The 17817-nt window shown below is 50.1% G+C and overlaps 6 protein-coding genes across 6 annotated transcripts; all 6 read left to right on the forward strand.

Moving 5' to 3' along the window:
* Positions 1–509: 509 nt before the first annotated feature.
* Positions 510–857, forward strand: LOC136386268 (histone H2A-Bbd type 1-like). The gene has a single exon (XM_066357762.1). The coding sequence runs from the start codon at positions 510–512 to the stop codon at positions 855–857; it is 348 nt and encodes a 115-aa protein (XP_066213859.1).
* Positions 858–3692: 2835 nt separating this feature from the next.
* On the forward strand, positions 3693–4124 carry LOC136386269 (histone H2A-Bbd type 1-like). The gene has a single exon (XM_066357763.1). It carries the CDS (start codon positions 3693–3695, stop codon positions 4122–4124), a length of 432 nt encoding a protein of 143 aa, XP_066213860.1.
* A 2969-nt stretch (positions 4125–7093) lies between these two features.
* Positions 7094–7441, forward strand: LOC136386270 (histone H2A-Bbd type 1-like). The gene has a single exon (XM_066357764.1). The coding sequence runs from the start codon at positions 7094–7096 to the stop codon at positions 7439–7441; it is 348 nt and encodes a 115-aa protein (XP_066213861.1).
* A 2835-nt stretch (positions 7442–10276) lies between these two features.
* On the forward strand, positions 10277–10708 carry LOC136386271 (histone H2A-Bbd type 1-like). Its single transcript, XM_066357765.1, has one exon. The coding sequence runs from the start codon at positions 10277–10279 to the stop codon at positions 10706–10708; it is 432 nt and encodes a 143-aa protein (XP_066213862.1).
* A 2970-nt stretch (positions 10709–13678) lies between these two features.
* Positions 13679–14026, forward strand: LOC136386272 (histone H2A-Bbd type 1-like). Its single transcript, XM_066357766.1, has one exon. It carries the CDS (start codon positions 13679–13681, stop codon positions 14024–14026), a length of 348 nt encoding a protein of 115 aa, XP_066213863.1.
* A 2836-nt stretch (positions 14027–16862) lies between these two features.
* On the forward strand, positions 16863–17294 carry LOC136386274 (histone H2A-Bbd type 1-like). Its single transcript, XM_066357767.1, has one exon. The coding sequence runs from the start codon at positions 16863–16865 to the stop codon at positions 17292–17294; it is 432 nt and encodes a 143-aa protein (XP_066213864.1).
* Positions 17295–17817: the final 523 nt, after the last annotated feature.

The raw sequence follows: 17817 nt of genomic DNA on the forward strand, positions 1-17817 counted from the left end.
CCCGAGCAAACCGATAGGTAGAGTCTTTCACCAGGTTCTGGTCGCTGCTAGTGTAGTTTATTTGGGGCACGTCAGCTTCTGTGTGTATAAAAAAGGCTAGATATGGTGAAGTTCTTTGAAAAAGAAACAGGAATAGTGATTAGGAATAGTAAGATTAATATGTAAATGGGGGCAAATTTGGTGTGATTACTGTGTGTTTGTGTAAGATGGGAAGTTGTGTCCCACAGGCAGGGAAATATTTTTTGTTGAAACATAAATGTTTTGCTTGGATGCTCAAGTAAAGTAGAAAGAGTTCTTTAAGAGGGTCAAGTTACCAAGGAGACCAGTTTCCTATCATGGACTTTTCTAGGCCAGTCCTGGTCAAGGCCCAGGGACACTAGTGATGTCACAATGTCAGTTTGTCTCCAAGGCAGCTCCCTGACCACGTGGTGGCCTTGAGCACAGAGATAGGTGAGCAGGAGGAATAAGCCCTGGTATCTAGAGAAGTCACGACCGTCAGGACAATCTAGATGGGCCAATCCCAATCCCAGGAAAATGCAGCAGACATCACTCCTAGGGAAAGAAGAGACCGGCACCAACGTCAGAAGCGTGCCCCCTCCCGCACACCAAGAGCCGAGCTGCAAATCTCTGTGAGTCACGTGGACCGCCACCTGCGAAGTGGTCGCTATGCTAGGCGCCGGTCCTCCGTTACCCCTGTTTTCCTCGCTGGCATTCTTGAGTTCGTGGTGTCCTACATCCTGGAGCTGATGAGCAAGGAGGCTGACAACCATCACAGGGGGCGCATCACCTCACAAGACTTGGTGAGAGTAGCAGAAAGAAACCCGTTGCTGCGCAGCCTCTTCCAGCTTGACACCTAAACTTGAGATGACGGGATTCCTTCACCCAGTAAGAAACAGTGATGCCCGGGTCCCAGAGCCTGCAGATCTCTAAAAGACTCTAATCTAGTCCCCCAGACTTCCCACGGGTGAGGGTGGCCTCCCGTTTTCAGCAATTGCTATTAAAGTGTTTGAATACGCGAATGAGCTTCTGACTCCTCTGTTTCTGTCGCTCTGAGTGGGAAGTGTGTGTGAGATAGACATCCAGGAGAAGATAGCTCATGGGGGCTTGGAGGGTGGGAGGTGCGGTAAGTGCGGGATGCCAGAATCAGGGATTTAAGGCATCGGTTCCTAAGGTGATGATGTGGGAAAGGGCGCAGGTGGGAGTAAGCTGTCCGGGACTGTAGAGGTTAGACCACCTCCTTGGTTCTGAGCAAGTCAAGTCCTGTGAAGCCAGGAGGTTGGCTGGGTGGGGGTTTTGGGTGCTTTCAGTGGGGCTCCACCCTTAATGATAGTGGTAACTGAGGTGGGACAGAAACCATGACTGAGGTATCGAAGGGTTTATTCATGGTGCAGAACATCTAAAATTGGAGGTGGTGGCAATGAGTGTGGGCAGAGGATGGCATGGCCTTTGTCACGGACTTCATGGGACTGGGGCTTTACACAAGGGATGAGGAGTGGTGGGACAGACCTAAAGTAATGTATATGAAAGGCTTTATAGTCGGCTGGATTTCATTTATTTATCCCGCATCATTCCGAACAAAAGGACTCGAGACAGGGATTATTGACTAGTGTTGTAATGGCCTTTTAGAATATAATCTCTTGTCTTCTTTTGTGGACACTGGTACATGAACCAGTACTGTATAAAAGCTAACATCTGGTGTAAGACCTGCAAGTCAAGAAGTTGTCAATGATTAGTAAACATTACATTATAAACACAATGCCAATGCTCATTTTCAAATGAAACACCTATTTGTCTATCATATAGTTAATAAAGTCACAGAGTTATCAATGGCTGAATACATGTTCTAAGATGTACAAGTGTATTCTCTATAAATTCTGTGCCAAGTGCCAAACTCAAAAGCAAACATAAGTCCCATGAACACATTTATGTGCTGTATTAAGTTAAAGAAAAAAAATGGTCGTCGCATTAAGTGTGGCAGAAAACAAGCCCTCTCTTATGAACGTCAACATTGGAGATTTTCCCCACTATTCGCCCCACCTCCTTTGTTGCCTCCACTCCTGTTTAAATGGACTGGACAGAGTCTGCCTAGCCGCTTTCACAGCTGGATCAGGGGACCTGGCTGGGCCATCCCTGCTCTGCCCTTCGGGCCAAGAGACCTTGGCTATTCATCTGGTCCCTCGGAGCAGCGGCTCCCTCGTAGGTAAAATGGAGTTAGAGTTTCCCTATGTTTGGATTTTCCCGAAGATTAAGTCAATGCGTGTCAGGACCTGCTCTCTATAACACAGGGCCTGGCACAGAGACTGCCCTGTGGAACAGCTGCGTGGTGTCTCCTCTCGGTAGGCCCGCTTCTTAGCTGTGCTCCCCAGGGTCCCACTGAGCCTGGTTCTCAGTGACTGGGTGAGACTTGGGTCACACTGGCTGTGAAAACCATGGTCTGCTGAGCTTCGTGGAGACTCGGAAGAGCGCCACGTGGAGGGAGAGGCAGAGGTACCCCTGGGGTCCCAAACGTCCTCACCCCGATTTCCTCTCAGCTGCCCTCTGGCTGGTGAGTCAGCCGCTCCTGCCTCCTTCCACCACCTCTGAGAGCTGCTGGGGACGGTTTAGCCTTTACCTGCTTCACAGCAGTGGCCTGAGCTTCAGCCCAATAGGCTTAAAGGCCATTGGAATACCTGCTGCTACACAGCCACAGAACCTTTCTTCAGACGCCATGCCAAGTCCACCAGATATTTACAGAACCAGCATTGTCAGATGTCCACTTGACAATTTTTTCAGGTTTCAAACTCTTTAATTTAGTAATTCAGTGATAGTCATGGGAGCGGGGTTCAAGGAGCTGCCAGAGGCAGCTGGACTCTTTAGCAGCTCCTCTTTCTGCCAGCCTCCTCTGCCTTATCTGGCTGTCGTTTTCTGGCAGGATAAGGGGCCCTCAGAGCATGACATTGGTGCCCATAGGACTTGACCGTCTGGGGAACTGCTCTGGCTCCTTGGTGATTTGTTCTAGAGAGCCTTCGGGCCCCCCTTATCGTAGCCAAGTTCAACTCTTCCTCTTCGACTCATGTGAGTCGGCCAGCGGGCCTCTCCCTAGCAACCGAAGGTGGAGTTCACCAGGTTCTGGTCTCTCCTAGTGTAGTTTCTTTGGGGCACATCAGCTTCTGTGGGCATACAATGGGTCAATACGATTAAATTCTTTCAAAAAGAAACAGGAATAGTGATCGCTCACGAATAGTGAGATGACTATGTAAATGGAGGCAAAATTGGTGTGATTACTGTGTTTACTGTGTGGGACGGGACAGTTGAGCTTCTACTGGAGGAGGCGCATGTCTGTCAGTGACCTGCACCTTACAGAGGGACATAAAAGGACACCAAGACAGGCGGAGGCTAGAATCAGCCAACCTGGAGGAGTTACTCATAGGCAGGGAAACATTTTCCATTGAAACATACATATTTTTCTTAGATGCTAAAGTCAGGTAGAAAGAGTGTTTTGAGAAAGTGAGTCAAGTTGCCATGGAGACCAGTGTCCTATCATGGACATTTCTAGGCCAGTCCTGGTCAAGGCCCAGGGGACACCAGTGATGTCACAATGTCAGTTTGTCACAAAGGCAGCTCCCTGACCTGAGCTGGCCTTAAGCACAGAGATAGGTGGGCAGGAGTAAGGCCTGGCATCTAGAGAGGTCCAGACTGTCAGAACAACCTAGATGGGCCACTCCCAGAAAAATGCAGCAGACATCACGTCTGGGAAAAGAAGAGACCGGCACCATCCTAAGAAGCATGCCACCTCCCGCAGAGCCAGAGCCGAGCTGCAATTCCCTGTGAGTCGTGTGGACCGCCACCTGCGAGGTGGTCACTATGCTGAACGCCTGTCCTCGTTGACGCCTGTTTTCCTCGCTGGCATCCTCGAGTACTTGGTGGCCTACCTCCTGGAGCTGGCGAGCAAGGAGGCTGACAACCGTCACGGGGGGCGCATCACCTCACAGGACATGAAGAGAATGGTAGAAAACAACCTGCAGCAGCTCCACGGCCTTTTGAGCAGGACACCTGTACTTGAGATGACGGGATTCCTTCACCCAGGAAGAAGAAGTGATGCCCGGGTCCCAGAGCCTGCAGACCTCCACAACAGCCTCATCTAGTCCCTCAGACTTTCCACAGGTGAGGGAGGCCTCCCGTTTTCAGCACTTGCCATTAAAGTGTTTGAACACGGGAAGAGGCTTCGGACTCCTCTGTTTCTGTCGCTCTGAGTGGGAAGTGTGTGTGAGATAGACATCTAGGGGGAGATAGCTCATGGGGGGTTGGAGAGTGGAAGGCGCAGTCAGTGCGGGATGCTTGAATCAGGGATTTAAGGCAGCGGTTTCTAATGGTGGTGGTGTGGGAAGGGGCGCTGGTGGCAGTATCTGTCCGTGACTGTAGAGCAGGGGTCGGCACCCTATGGCACGCCAGCCAGATGTGGCTCTTTTGGTGGCTGCATCTGGCTCGCAGACAAATCTTTAATTAAAAAAATAATAACGTTAAAAATATAAAACATTCTCCTGTATTACAACCCATTCATTTCCTACCACTCATGTTCATGGTTGCGGGTGGCTGGAGCCAATCACAGCTGTTCTCCGGGACAACACCAAATTTTTATTGGATAATGCGTAACGTGCACGGGTCGCTTTATGGCTCTCACGGAATTACATTTTAAAATATGAGGCGTTCATGGCTCTCTCAGCCAAAGAGGTTCCCGACCCCTGCTAGAGGTTAGACTGCCTCACTGGTTCTGAGCAACTCAAATCCTGTAAAGCTAGGAGTTTGGCTGGGTGGGGGGCGGGGTTGCTGCCTGGGGGGCCCCTCCCTGAATGATAGTGGTAACTGGGGTGAGACTGAAGACCATGACTGAGGTACCGAAGGCTTTATTCATGGTTCAGAACATCGAAAATCGGAGGTGGTGGCAATGGGTGTGGGCAGAGGGTGGCCTGGCCGTTGTCATGAACTTCACGGGACCGGGGGTTTACACAAGGGACGAGGAGTGGTGGGGAAAACCTAAAGTAATGTACGTAGAAGGAATTCTAGTGGGGTGGATTTCATTTATTTATCCCGCATCATTCCAAACAAAAGGACTTGAGACAGGGATTACTGACTAGTGTTGTAACGGGCTTTTAGAATATAATCCCTCGTCCTCTTTTGTGGACACTTGTACATTAACCTGTGATGTATAAAAGCTACCATCTGGTGTAAGACGTGCAATCCAAGCAGTTCTTAATGATTATTAGACATTAAGTTATACACACAATTATGATACTTATTTGAAAATGAAACACCTATTTCTCTGTCCTATAGCTAATAGAGTAGCAGCGTTATCAGTGGCTGAATACGTGTTTCAAGATACACAAGTATATTCTCTTTAAATTCTGTCCAAAGTGATGGACTCCAAAGCATATTTATGTCTTACAAACACATTTATGTGCTGTGTCAAGTTAAAAAAAAATGTCCTCGCATTAAGTGTCGTAGAATACATGCCCTCTGGTATGAATGCCAACATTGGAGGTTTTCGCCACTATTCCCTTCCCCCGCCTCCGCCATTTGCACCCTCCAGGCCTGTCAGAAAGGGCTGGACAGAGGCTGCCTAGCCGATTTCACAACGAGATCAGGGGACCTGGCTGGGCCATCCCTGCTCTGCCCTTCGGGCCAAGAGACCTTGGATATTCATCTGGTCCCTCGGAGCAGCGGCTCCCTCGTACGTAAAATGGAGTTAGAGTTTCCCTATGTTTGGGTTTTCCCGAAGATTAAGTCAATGCGTGTCAGGACCTGCTCTCTATAACACAGGGCCTGGCACAGAGACTGCCCTGTGGAACAGCTGCGTGGTGTCTCCTCTCGGTAGGCCCGCTTCTTAGCTGTGCTCCCCAAGGTCCCACTGAGCCTGGTTCTCAGTGCCTGGGTGAGACTTGGGTCACACTGGCTGTGAAAACCATGGTCTGCTGAGCTTCGTGGACACTCGGAAGAGCGCCACGTGGAGGGAGAGGCAGAGGTACCCCTGGGGTCCCAAACATCCTCACCCCGATTTCCTCTCAGCTGCCCTCTGGCTGGTGAGTCAGCCGCTCCTGCCTCCTTCCGCCACCTCTGAGAGCTGCTGGGGACGGTTTAGCCTTTACCTGCTTCACAGGAGTGGCCTGAGCTTCAGCCCAATAGGCTTAAAGGCCATTGGAATACCTGCTGCTACACAGCCACAGAACCTTTCTTCACACGCCATGCCAAGTCCACCAGATATTTACAGAACCAGCATTGTCAGATGTCCACTTGACAATTTTTTCAGGTTTCATACTCTTTAATTTAGTAATTCAGTGATAGTCATGGGAGCGGGGTTCAAGGAGCTGCCAGAGGCAGCAATGGACTCTTTAGCAGCTCCTCTTTCTGCCAGCCTCCTCTGCCTCATCTGGTTGTCGATTTCTGGCAGGAAAAGGGGCCCTCAGAGCATGATATTGGTGCCCATAGGCCTTGACCGTCTGGGGAACTGCTCTGGCTCCTTGGTGATTTGTTCTAGAGAGCCTTGGGGCCCTCCTTACTAGAGCCAAGTCAACTCTTCCTCTTCTACTCAGGTGAGTCGGCCAGCGGGCCTCTCCCGAGCAACCGAAGGTAGAGTTTCACCAGGTTCTGGTCGCTGCTAGTGTAGTTTATTTGGGGCACGTCAGCTTCTGTGTGTATAAAAAAGGCTAGATATGGTGAAGTTCTTTGAAAAAGAAACAGGAATAGTGATTAGGAATAGTAAGATTAATATGTAAATGGGGGCAAATTTGGTGTGATTACTGTGTGTTTGTGTAAGATGGGAAGTTGTGTCCCACAGGCAGGGAAATATTTTTTGTTGAAACATAAATGTTTTGCTTGGATGCTCAAGTAAAGTAGAAAGAGTTCTTTAAGAGGGTCAAGTTACCAAGGAGACCAGTTTCCTATCATGGACTTTTCTAGGCCAGTCCTGGTCAAGGCCCAGGGACACTAGTGATGTCACAATGTCAGTTTGTCTCCAAGGCAGCTCCCTGACCACGTGGTGGCCTTGAGCACAGAGATAGGTGAGCAGGAGGAATAAGCCCTGGTATCTAGAGAAGTCACGACCGTCAGGACAATCTAGATGGGCCAATCCCAATCCCAGGAAAATGCAGCAGACATCACTCCTAGGGAAAGAAGAGACCGGCACCAACGTCAGAAGCGTGCCCCCTCCCGCACACCAAGAGCCGAGCTGCAAATCTCTGTGAGTCACGTGGACCGCCACCTGAGAAGTGGTCGCTATGCTAGGCGCCGGTCCTCCGTTACCCCTGTTTTCCTCGCTGGCATTCTTGAGTTCGTGGTGTCCTACATCCTGGAGCTGATGAGCAAGGAGGCTGACAACCATCACAGGGGGCGCATCACCTCACAAGACTTGGTGAGAGTAGCAGAAAGAAACCCGTTGCTGCGCAGCCTCTTCCAGCTTGACACCTAAACTTGAGATGACGGGATTCCTTCACCCAGTAAGAAACAGTGATGCCCGGGTCCCAGAGCCTGCAGATCTCTAAAAGACTCTAATCTAGTCCCCCAGACTTCCCACGGGTGAGGGTGGCCTCCCGTTTTCAGCAATTGCTATTAAAGTGTTTGAATACGCGAATGAGCTTCTGACTCCTCTGTTTCTGTCGCTCTGAGTGGGAAGTGTGTGTGAGATAGACATCCAGGAGAAGACAGCTCATGGGGGCTAGGAGGGTGGAAGGTGCGGTAAGTGCGGGATGCCAGAATCAGGGATTTAAGGCATCGGTTCCTAAGGTGATGATGTGGGAAAGGGCGCAGGTGGGAGTAAGCTGTCCGGGACTGTAGAGGTTAGACCACCTCCTTGGTTCTGAGCAAGTCAAGTCCTGTGAAGCCAGGAGGTTGGCTGGGTGGGGGTTTTGGGTGCTTTCAGTGGGGCTCCACCCTTAATGATAGTGGTAACTGAGGTGGGACAGAAACCATGACTGAGGTATCGAAGGGTTTATTCATGGTGCAGAACATCTAAAATTGGAGGTGGTGGCAATGAGTGTGGGCAGAGGATGGCATGGCCTTTGTCACGGACTTCATGGGACTGGGGCTTTACACAAGGGATGAGGAGTGGTGGGACAGACCTAAAGTAATGTATATGAAAGGTTTTATAGTCGGCTGGATTTCATTTATTTATCCCGCATCATTCCGAACAAAAGGACTCGAGACAGGGATTATTGACTAGTGTTGTAATGGCCTTTTAGAATATAATCTCTTGTCTTCTTTTGTGGACACTGGTACATGAACCAGTACTGTATAAAAGCTAACATCTGGTGTAAGACCTGCAAGTCAAGAAGTTGTCAATGATTAGTAAACATTACATTATAAACACAATGCCAATGCTCATTTTCAAATGAAACACCTATTTGTCTATCATATAGTTAATAAAGTCACAGAGTTATCAATGGCTGAATGCGTGTTCTAAGATGTACAAGTGTATTCTCTATAAATTCTGTGCCAAGTGCCAAACTCAAAAGCAAACATAAGTCCCATGAACACATTTATGTGCTGTATTAAGTTAAAGAAAAAAAATGGTCGTCGCATTAAGTGTGGCAGAAAACAAGCCCTCTCTTATGAACGTCAACATTGGAGATTTTCCCCACTATTCGCCCCACCTCCTTTGTTGCCTCCACTCCTGTTTGAATGGACTGGACAGAGGCTGCCTAGCCGCTTTCACAACTGGATCAGGGGACCTGGCTGTGCCATCCCTGCTCTGCCCTTCGGGCCAAGAGACCTTGGATATTCATCTGGTCCCTCGGAGCAGCGGCTCCCTCGTAGGTAAAATGGAGTTAGAGTTTCCCTATGTTTGGGTTTTCCCGAAGATTAAGTCAATGCGTGTCAGGACATGCTCTCTATAACACAGGGCCTGGCACAGAGACTGCCCTGTGGAACAGCTGCGTGGTGTCTCCTCTCGGTAGGCCCGCTTTTTAGCTGTGCTCCCCAGGGTCCCACTGAGCCTGGTTCTCAGTGACTGGGAGAGACTTGGGTCACACTGGCTGTGAAAACCATGGTCTGCTGAGCTTTGTGGAGACTCAGAAGAGCACCACGTGGAGGGAGAGGCAGAGGTACCCCTGGGGTCCCAAACGTCCTCACCCCGATTTCCTCTCAGCTGCCCTCTGGCTGGTGAGTCAGCCGCTCCTGCCTCCTTCCACCGCCTCTGAGAGCTGCTGGGGACGGTTTAGCCTTTACCTGCTTCACAGGAGTGGCCTGAGCTTCAGCCCAATAGGCTTAAAGGCCATTGGAATACCTGCTGCTACACAGCCACAGAACCTTTCTTCACACGCCATGCCAAGTCCACCAGATATTTACAGAACCAGCATTGTCAGATGTCCACTTGACAATTTTTTCAGGTTTCAAACTCTTTAATTTAGTAATTCAGTGATAGTCATGGGAGCGGGGTTCAAGGAGCTGCCAGAGGCAGCTGGACTCTTTAGCAGCTCCTCTTTCTGCCAGCCTCCTCTGCCTTATCTGGCTGTCGTTTTCTGGCAGGATAAGGGGCCCTCAGAGCATGACATTGGTGCCCATAGGCCTTGACCGTCTGGGGAACTGCTCTGGCTCCTTGGTGATTTGTTCTAGAGAGCCTTCGGGCCCTCCTTATCGTAGCCAAGTTCAACTCTTCCTCTTCGACTCATGTGAGTCGGCCAGCGGGCCTCTCCCTAGCAACCGAAGGTGGAGTTCACCAGGTTCTGGTCTCTCCTAGTGTAGTTTCTTTGGGGCACATCAGCTTCTGTGGGCATACAATGGGTCAATACGATTAAATTCTTTCAAAAAGAAACAGGAATAGTGATCGCTCACGAATAGTGAGATGACTATGTAAATGGAGGCAAAATTGGTGTGATTACTGTGTTTACTGTGTGGGACGGGACAGTTGAGCTTCTACTGGAGGAGGCGCATGTCTGTCAGTGACCTGCACCTTACAGAGGGACATAAAAGGACACCCAGACAGGCGGAGGCTAGAATCAGCCAACCTGGAGGAGTTACTCATAGGCAGGGAAACATTTTCCATTGAAACATACATATTTTTCTTAGATGCTAAAGTCAGGTAGAAAGAGTGTTTTGAGAAAGTGAGTCAAGTTGCCATGGAGACCAGTGTCCTATCATGGACATTTCTAGGCCAGTCCTGGTCAAGGCCCAGGGGACACCAGTGATGTCACAATGTCAGTTTGTCACAAAGGCAGCTCCCTGACCTGAGCTGGCCTTAAGCACAGAGATAGGTGGGCAGGAGTAAGGCCTGGCATCTAGAGAGGTCCAGACTGTCAGAACAACCTAGATGGGCCACTCCCAGAAAAATGCAGCAGACATCACGTCTGGGAAAAGAAGAGACCGGCACCATCCTAAGAAGCATGCCACCTCCCGCAGAGCCAGAGCCGAGCTGCAATTCCCTGTGAGTCGTGTGGACCGCCACCTGCGAGGTGGTCACTATGCTGAACGCCTGTCCTCGTTGACGCCTGTTTTCCTCGCTGGCATCCTCGAGTACTTGGTGGCCTACCTCCTGGAGCTGGCGAGCAAGGAGGCTGACAACCGTCACGGGGGGCGCATCACCTCACAGGACATGAAGAGAATGGTAGAAAACAACCTGCAGCAGCTCCACGGCCTTTTGAGCAGGACACCTGTACTTGAGATGACGGGATTCCTTCACCCAGGAAGAAGAAGTGATGCCCGGGTCCCAGAGCCTGCAGACCTCCACAACAGCCTCATCTAGTCCCTCAGACTTCCCACAGGTGAGGGAGGCCTCCCGTTTTCAGCACTTGCCATTAAAGTGTTTGAACACGGGAAGAGGCTTCGGACTCCTCTGTTTCTGTCGCTCTGAGTGGGAAGTGTGTGTGAGATAGACATCTAGGGGGAGATAGCTCATGGGGGGTTGGAGAGTGGAAGGCGCGGTCAGTGCGGGATGCTTGAATCAGGGATTTAAGGCAGCGGTTTCTAATGGTGGTGGTGTGGGAAGGGGCGCTGGTGGCAGTATCTGTCCGTGACTGTAGAGCAGGGGTCGGCACCCTATGGCACGCCAGCCAGATGTGGCTCTTTTGGTGGCTGCATCTGGCTCGCAGACAAATCTTTAATTAAAAAAATAATAACGTTAAAAATATAAAACATTCTCCTGTATTACAACCCATTCATTTCCTACCACTCATGTTCATGGTTGCGGGTGGCTGGAGCCAATCACAGCTGTTCTCCGGGACAACACCAAATTTTTATTGGATAATGCGTAACGTGCACGGGTCGCTTTATGGCTCTCACGGAATTACATTTTAAAATATGAGGCGTTCATGGCTCTCTCAGCCAAAGAGGTTCCCGACCCCTGCTAGAGGTTAGACTGCCTCACTGGTTCTGAGCAACTCAAATCCTGTAAAGCTAGGAGTTTGGCTGGGTGGGGGGCGGGGTTGCTGCCTGGGGGGCCCCCTCCCTGAATGATAGTGGTAACTGGGGTGAGACTGAAGACCATGACTGAGGTACCGAAGGCTTTATTCATGGTTCAGAACATCGAAAATCGGAGGTGGTGGCAATGGGTGTGGGCAGAGGGTGGCCTGGCCGTTGTCATGAACTTCACGGGACCGGGGGTTTACACAAGGGACGAGGAGTGGTGGGGAAAACCTAAAGTAATGTACGTAGAAGGAATTCTAGTGGGGTGGATTTCATTTATTTATCCCGCATCATTCCAAACAAAAGGACTTGAGACAGGGATTACTGACTAGTGTTGTAACGGGCTTTTAGAATATAATCCCTCGTCCTCTTTTGTGGACACTTGTACATTAACCTGTGATGTATAAAAGCTACCATCTGGTGTAAGACGTGCAATCCAAGCAGTTCTTAATGATTATTAGACATTAAGTTATACACACAATTATGATACTTATTTGAAAATGAAACACCTATTTCTCTGTCCTATAGCTAATAGAGTAGCAGCGTTATCAGTGGCTGAATACGTGTTTCAAGATACACAAGTATATTCTCTTTAAATTCTGTCCAAAGTGATGGACTCCAAAGCATATTTATGTCTTACAAACACATTTATGTGCTGTGTCAAGTTAAAAAAAAATGTCCTCGCATTAAGTGTCGTAGAATACATGCCCTCTGGTATGAATGCCAACATTGGAGGTTTTCGCCACTATTCCCTTCCCCCGCCTCCGCCATTTGCACCCTCCAGGCCTGTCAGAAAGGGCTGGACAGAGGCTGCCTAGCCGATTTCACAACGAGATCAGGGGACCTGGCTGGGCCATCCCTGCTCTGCCCTTCGGGCCAAGAGACCTTGGATATTCATCTGGTCCCTCGGAGCAGCGGCTCCCTCGTACGTAAAATGGAGTTAGAGTTTCCCTATGTTTGGGTTTTCCCGAAGATTAAGTCAATGCGTGTCAGGACCTGCTCTCTATAACACAGGGCCTGGCACAGAGACTGCCCTGTGGAACAGCTGCGTGGTGTCTCCTCTCGGTAGGCCCGCTTCTTAGCTGTGCTCCCCAAGGTCCCACTGAGCCTGGTTCTCAGTGCCTGGGTGAGACTTGGGTCACACTGGCTGTGAAAACCATGGTCTGCTGAGCTTCGTGGACACTCGGAAGAGCGCCACGTGGAGGGAGAGGCAGAGGTACCCCTGGGGTCCCAAACATCCTCACCCCGATTTCCTCTCAGCTGCCCTCTGGCTGGTGAGTCAGCCGCTCCTGCCTCCTTCCGCCACCTCTGAGAGCTGCTGGGGACGGTTTAGCCTTTACCTGCTTCACAGGAGTGGCCTGAGCTTCAGCCCAATAGGCTTAAAGGCCATTGGAATACCTGCTGCTACACAGCCACAGAACCTTTCTTCACACGCCATGCCAAGTCCACCAGATATTTACAGAACCAGCATTGTCAGATGTCCACTTGACAATTTTTTCAGGTTTCATACTCTTTAATTTAGTAATTCAGTGATAGTCATGGGAGCGGGGTTCAAGGAGCTGCCAGAGGCAGCAATGGACTCTTTAGCAGCTCCTCTTTCTGCCAGCCTCCTCTGCCTCATCTGGTTGTCGATTTCTGGCAGGAAAAGGGGCCCTCAGAGCATGATATTGGTGCCCATAGGCCTTGACCGTCTGGGGAACTGCTCTGGCTCCTTGGTGATTTGTTCTAGAGAGCCTTGGGGCCCTCCTTACTAGAGCCAAGTCAACTCTTCCTCTTCTACTCAGGTGAGTCGGCCAGCGGGCCTCTCCCGAGCAACCGAAGGTAGAGTTTCACCAGGTTCTGGTCGCTGCTAGTGTAGTTTATTTGGGGCACGTCAGCTTCTGTGTGTATAAAAAAGGCTAGATATGGTGAAGTTCTTTGAAAAAGAAACAGGAATAGTGATTAGGAATAGTAAGATTAATATGTAAATGGGGGCAAATTTGGTGTGATTACTGTGTGTTTGTGTAAGATGGGAAGTTGTGTCCCACAGGCAGGGAAATATTTTTTGTTGAAACATAAATGTTTTGCTTGGATGCTCAAGTAAAGTAGAAAGAGTTCTTTAAGAGGGTCAAGTTACCAAGGAGACCAGTTTCCTATCATGGACTTTTCTAGGCCAGTCCTGGTCAAGGCCCAGGGACACTAGTGATGTCACAATGTCAGTTTGTCTCCAAGGCAGCTCCCTGACCACGTGGTGGCCTTGAGCACAGAGATAGGTGAGCAGGAGGAATAAGCCCTGGTATCTAGAGAAGTCACGACCGTCAGGACAATCTAGATGGGCCAATCCCAATCCCAGGAAAATGCAGCAGACATCACTCCTAGGGAAAGAAGAGACCGGCACCAACGTCAGAAGCGTGCCCCCTCCCGCACACCAAGAGCCGAGCTGCAAATCTCTGTGAGTCACGTGGACCGCCACCTGAGAAGTGGTCGCTATGCTAGGCGCCGGTCCTCCGTTACCCCTGTTTTCCTCGCTGGCATTCTTGAGTTCGTGGTGTCCTACATCCTGGAGCTGATGAGCAAGGAGGCTGACAACCATCACAGGGGGCGCATCACCTCACAAGACTTGGTGAGAGTAGCAGAAAGAAACCCGTTGCTGCGCAGCCTCTTCCAGCTTGACACCTAAACTTGAGATGACGGGATTCCTTCACCCAGTAAGAAACAGTGATGCCCGGGTCCCAGAGCCTGCAGATCTCTAAAAGACTCTAATCTAGTCCCCCAGACTTCCCACGGGTGAGGGTGGCCTCCCGTTTTCAGCAATTGCTATTAAAGTGTTTGAATACGCGAATGAGCTTCTGACTCCTCTGTTTCTGTCGCTCTGAGTGGGAAGTGTGTGTGAGATAGACATCCAGGAGAAGACAGCTCATGGGGGCTAGGAGGGTGGAAGGTGCGGTAAGTGCGGGATGCCAGAATCAGGGATTTAAGGCATCGGTTCCTAAGGTGATGATGTGGGAAAGGGCGCAGGTGGGAGTAAGCTGTCCGGGACTGTAGAGGTTAGACCACCTCCTTGGTTCTGAGCAAGTCAAGTCCTGTGAAGCCAGGAGGTTGGCTGGGTGGGGGTTTTGGGTGCTTTCAGTGGGGCTCCACCCTTAATGATAGTGGTAACTGAGGTGGGACAGAAACCATGACTGAGGTATCGAAGGGTTTATTCATGGTGCAGAACATCTAAAATTGGAGGTGGTGGCAATGAGTGTGGGCAGAGGATGGCATGGCCTTTGTCACGGACTTCATGGGACTGGGGCTTTACACAAGGGATGAGGAGTGGTGGGACAGACCTAAAGTAATGTATATGAAAGGTTTTATAGTCGGCTGGATTTCATTTATTTATCCCGCATCATTCCGAACAAAAGGACTCGAGACAGGGATTATTGACTAGTGTTGTAATGGCCTTTTAGAATATAATCTCTTGTCTTCTTTTGTGGACACTGGTACATGAACCAGTACTGTATAAAAGCTAACATCTGGTGTAAGACCTGCAAGTCAAGAAGTTGTCAATGATTAGTAAACATTACATTATAAACACAATGCCAATGCTCATTTTCAAATGAAACACCTATTTGTCTATCATATAGTTAATAAAGTCACAGAGTTATCAATGGCTGAATGCGTGTTCTAAGATGTACAAGTGTATTCTCTATAAATTCTGTGCCAAGTGCCAAACTCAAAAGCAAACATAAGTCCCATGAACACATTTATGTGCTGTATTAAGTTAAAGAAAAAAAATGGTCGTCGCATTAAGTGTGGCAGAAAACAAGCCCTCTCTTATGAACGTCAACATTGGAGATTTTCCCCACTATTCGCCCCACCTCCTTTGTTGCCTCCACTCCTGTTTGAATGGACTGGACAGAGGCTGCCTAGCCGCTTTCACAACTGGATCAGGGGACCTGGCTGTGCCATCCCTGCTCTGCCCTTCGGGCCAAGAGACCTTGGATATTCATCTGGTCCCTCGGAGCAGCGGCTCCCTCGTAGGTAAAATGGAGTTAGAGTTTCCCTATGTTTGGGTTTTCCCGAAGATTAAGTCAATGCGTGTCAGGACATGCTCTCTATAACACAGGGCCTGGCACAGAGACTGCCCTGTGGAACAGCTGCGTGGTGTCTCCTCTCGGTAGGCCCGCTTTTTAGCTGTGCTCCCCAGGGTCCCACTGAGCCTGGTTCTCAGTGACTGGGAGAGACTTGGGTCACACTGGCTGTGAAAACCATGGTCTGCTGAGCTTTGTGGAGACTCAGAAGAGCACCACGTGGAGGGAGAGGCAGAGGTACCCCTGGGGTCCCAAACGTCCTCACCCCGATTTCCTCTCAGCTGCCCTCTGGCTGGTGAGTCAGCCGCTCCTGCCTCCTTCCACCACCTCTGAGAGCTGCTGGGGACGGTTTAGCCTTTACCTGCTTCACAGGAGTGGCCTGAGCTTCAGCTCAATAGGCTTAAAGGCCATTGGAATACCTGCTGCTACACAGCCACAGAACCTTTCTTCACACGCCATGCCAAGTCCACCAGATATTTACAGAACCAGCATTGTCAGATGTCCACTTGACAATTTTTTCAGGTTTCAAACTCTTTAATTTAGTAATTCAGTGATAGTCATGGGAGCGGGGTTCAAGGAGCTGCCAGAGGCAGCTGGACTCTTTAGCAGCTCCTCTTTCTGCCAGCCTCCTCTGCCTTATCTGGCTGTCGTTTTCTGGCAGGATAAGGGGCCCTCAGAGCATGACATTGGTGCCCATAGGCCTTGACCGTCTGGGGAACTGCTCTGGCTCCTTGGTGATTTGTTCTAGAGAGCCTTCGGGCCCCCCCTTATCGTAGCCAAGTTCAACTCTTCCTCTTCGACTCATGTGAGTCGGCCAGCGGGCCTCTCCCTAGCAACCGAAGGTGGAGTTCACCAGGTTCTGGTCTCTCCTAGTGTAGTTTCTTTGGGGCACATCAGCTTCTGTGGGCATACAATGGGTCAATACGATTAAATTCTTTCAAAAAGAAACAGGAATAGTGATCGCTCACGAATAGTGAGATGACTATGTAAATGGAGGCAAAATTGGTGTGATTACTGTGTTTACTGTGTGGGACGGGACAGTTGAGCTTCTACTGGAGGAGGCGCATGTCTGTCAGTGACCTGCACCTTACAGAGGGACATAAAAGGACACCCAGACAGGCGGAGGCTAGAATCAGCCAACCTGGAGGAGTTACTCATAGGCAGGGAAACATTTTCCATTGAAACATACATATTTTTCTTAGATGCTAAAGTCAGGTAGAAAGAGTGTTTTGAGAAAGTGAGTCAAGTTGCCATGGAGACCAGTGTCCTATCATGGACATTTCTAGGCCAGTCCTGGTCAAGGCCCAGGGGACACCAGTGATGTCACAATGTCAGTTTGTCACAAAGGCAGCTCCCTGACCTGAGCTGGCCTTAAGCACAGAGATAGGTGGGCAGGAGTAAGGCCTGGCATCTAGAGAGGTCCAGACTGTCAGAACAACCTAGATGGGCCACTCCCAGAAAAATGCAGCAGACATCACGTCTGGGAAAAGAAGAGACCGGCACCATCCTAAGAAGCATGCCACCTCCCGCAGAGCCAGAGCCGAGCTGCAATTCCCTGTGAGTCGTGTGGACCGCCACCTGCGAGGTGGTCACTATGCTGAACGCCTGTCCTCGTTGACGCCTGTTTTCCTCGCTGGCATCCTCGAGTACTTGGTGGCCTACCTCCTGGAGCTGGCGAGCAAGGAGGCTGACAACCGTCACGGGGGGCGCATCACCTCACAGGACATGAAGAGAATGGTAGAAAACAACCTGCAGCAGCTCCACGGCCTTTTGAGCAGGACACCTGTACTTGAGATGACGGGATTCCTTCACCCAGGAAGAAGAAGTGATGCCCGGGTCCCAGAGCCTGCAGACCTCCACAACAGCCTCATCTAGTCCCTCAGACTTCCCACAGGTGAGGGAGGCCTCCCGTTTTCAGCACTTGCCATTAAAGTGTTTGAACACGGGAAGAGGCTTCGGACTCCTCTGTTTCTGTCGCTCTGAGTGGGAAGTGTGTGTGAGATAGACATCTAGGGGGAGATAGCTCATGGGGGGTTGGAGAGTGGAAGGCGCGGTCAGTGCGGGATGCTGGAATCAGGGATTTAAGGCAGCGGTTTCTAATGGTGGTGGTGTGGGAAGGGGCGCTGGTGGCAGTATCTGTCCGTGACTGTAGAGCAGGGGTCGGCACCCTATGGCACGCCAGCCAGATGTGGCTCTTTTGGTGGCTGCATCTGGCTCGCAGACAAATCTTTAATTAAAAAAATAATAACGTTAAAAATATAAAACATTCTCCTGTATTACAACCCATTCATTTCCTACCACTCATGTTCATGGTTGCGGGTGGCTGGAGCCAATCACAGCTGTTCTCCGGGACAACACCAAATTTTTATTGGATAATGCGTAACGTGCACGGGTCGCT

This window comes from Saccopteryx leptura, chromosome X, assembly GCF_036850995.1.
Source record: "Saccopteryx leptura isolate mSacLep1 chromosome X, mSacLep1_pri_phased_curated, whole genome shotgun sequence".
NCBI classification, from domain to species: domain Eukaryota; kingdom Metazoa; phylum Chordata; class Mammalia; order Chiroptera; family Emballonuridae; genus Saccopteryx; species Saccopteryx leptura.